Source organism: Oncorhynchus gorbuscha, unplaced genomic scaffold (genome assembly GCF_021184085.1).
Source record: "Oncorhynchus gorbuscha isolate QuinsamMale2020 ecotype Even-year unplaced genomic scaffold, OgorEven_v1.0 Un_scaffold_2809, whole genome shotgun sequence".
NCBI classification, from domain to species: Eukaryota; Metazoa; Chordata; class Actinopteri; order Salmoniformes; family Salmonidae; genus Oncorhynchus; species Oncorhynchus gorbuscha.
Window position 1 is genome coordinate 62,501 of NW_025747217.1, and position 2,378 is coordinate 64,878.

General features: G+C 42.3%; 1 protein-coding gene across 2 annotated transcripts in view; it reads right to left on the minus strand.

Annotated features, from left to right (window-relative positions):
• LOC124026766 (rho-related GTP-binding protein RhoH-like) overlaps window positions 1–1,880 on the minus strand; it is a 6,788-nt gene extending 4,908 nt beyond the window's left edge. For both annotated transcript variants that reach the window (XR_006837301.1, XM_046339508.1), the window contains exons 1-2: window positions 1,410–1,880; window positions 1,018–1,268 (exon numbers count right to left, since the gene is read on the minus strand). Coding sequence is in view for 1 of the 2 variants with exons in the window: in XM_046339508.1 (XP_046195464.1) it covers window positions 1,018–1,176 (159 nt within the window). In the remaining variant the exon portion in view is untranslated. The remainder of the gene's footprint in view (window positions 1–1,017; window positions 1,269–1,409) is intronic.
• Window positions 1,881–2,378: the final 498 nt, after the last annotated feature.

A 2,378-nucleotide genomic window follows, 5' to 3' on the forward strand; every position in this document is an offset into this window, starting at 1 on the left:
ATATATATATATAAAACAAAAAATAAATACAAAAAAATCATTTGAATTCCTTTCCCTCAGCCATGAGGTCGATTTGTCCCCGTCTCTAAAGAGTCCCATGTTTTATATTTTAAAAAACATTCACAAAACTCTGGAAACCAAATTCATATGAAGAAAACAGATCATCAACGTGCCGACTAAATAAGCTCTAGAAACCGCTATCAACCAACACGACAGACAATCACCATATTGCTTGGCGCTGAACGGGGGATTTTCATTAACGCTCATAAGGACCAGTCTAAATGAATAAACAGGCCGGATCTGGTCCGCGGGCCGCCAGTTGAACAGCCCTGATGTAAAGGGTATTATTGTAGTAGTTAAATGATGTAAAGGGTATTATTGTAGTAGTTAATGATGTAAAGGGTATTATTGTAGTAGTTAATGATGTAAAGGGTATTATTGTAGTAGGTTAATGATGTAAAGGGTATTATTGTAGTAGGTTAATGATTTGTAGTGTATTATTGTAGTAGTTAATGATGTAAAGGGTATTATTGTAGTAGTTAATGATGTAAAGGGTATTATTGTAGTAGGTTAATGATGTAAAGGGTATTATTGTAGTAGGTTAATGATGTAAAGGGTATTATTGTAGTAGTTAATGATGTAAAGGGTATTATTGTAGTAGTTAAATGATGTAAAGGGTATTATTGTAGTAGGTTAATGATGTAAAGGGTATTATTGTAGTAGTTAATGATGTAAAGGGTATTATTGTAGTAGTTAAATGATTTGTAGTGTATTATTGTAGTAGTTAATGATGTAAAGGGTATTATTGTAGTAGTTAAATGATTTGTAGTGTATTATTGTAGTAGTTAATGATGTAAAGGGTATTATTGTAGTAGGTTAATGATGTAAAGGGTATTATTGTAGTAGGTAAATGATGTAAAGGGTATTACTGTAGTAGGTTAATGATGTAAAGGGTATTATTGTAGTAGGTTAATGATGTAAAGGGTATTATTGTAGTAGTTAATGTATTTTTCCTACCGGAGTCCCGTCCATGAACACCTCTACTCCAGTGTTCTCATACACAGTTGGTTTGTAGCACTCAGGGAAGGTCTCTGAGGTGAAGCGAACCAGGAGGGCCGTCTTCCCGACAGCACTGTCCCCCACCAGCACACACTTAACCTGGGTCTCTGCGTTCATGGCTGCTCTGCTCGGAACCCTGGGGGTTGTAGTTCTTTAGGGAGACGTTGTAGTCCTGTGGAGCTCAGGGGGTTGTAGTTCTTTAGGGAGACGTTGTAGTCCTGTGGAGCTCAGGGGGTTGTAGTTCTTTAGGGAGACGTTGTAGTCCTGAAGTAGAGGAGGGTTAGGATCAGGGGGTTGTGGTCACCTTCTCTGTGATACTCTCTGTGGGGGTTGTAGTTCTTTAGGGAGATGTTGTAGTCCTGAAGTAGAGGAGGGTTAGGATCAGGGGGTTGTGGTCACCTTCTCTGTGATACTCTCTGTGGGGGTTGTAGTTCTTTAGGGAGATGTTGTAGTCCTGAAGTAGAGGAGGGTTAGGATCAGGGGGTTGTGGTCACCTTCTCTGTGATACTCTCTGTGGGGGTTGTAGTTCTTTAGGGAGATGTTGTAGTCCTGAAGTAGAGGAGGGTTAGGATCAGGGGGTTGTGGTCACCTTCTCTGTGATACTCTCTGTGGGGGTTGTAGTTCTTTAGGGAGATGTTGTAGTCCTGTGGAGCTCAGGGGGTTGTAGTTCTTTAGGGAGACGTTGTAGTCCTGAAGTGGAGGAGGGTTGAGATCAGGGGGTTGTGACATCCATAGTGATGGTGGTCACCTTCTCTGTGATACTCTCTGTGGGGGTTGTAGTTCTTTAGGGAGATGTTGTAGTCCTGAAGTAGAGGAGGGTTAGGATTGTGGTCACCTGGTGTGTGGAGTCATGATGTTAACTGCATGTGTCTCTCTTACACACAACTCTCTCTCTCTACACACACCTCTCTCTCTACACACACACCTCTCTCTCTCTACACACACACCTCTCTCTCTCTACACACACACCTCTCTCTCTCTACACACACACCTCTCTACACACACACACACCTCTCTCTCTCTCTCACACACACCTCTCTCTCTCTACACACACCTCTCTCTCTCTCTACACACACACTCTCTCTCTCTCTCTCTCTACACACACACCTCTCTCTACACACACACACACACCTCTCTCTACACACCTCTCTCTCTCTCTCTACACACACATCTCTCTCTCTCTCTCTCTACTCTACACACACACCTCTCTCTCTCTACACACACACACCTCTCTCTCTCTCTACACACACACCTCTCTCTCTCACACACACACCTCTCTCTCTACACACACCTCTCTCACACACCTCTCTCTACACACA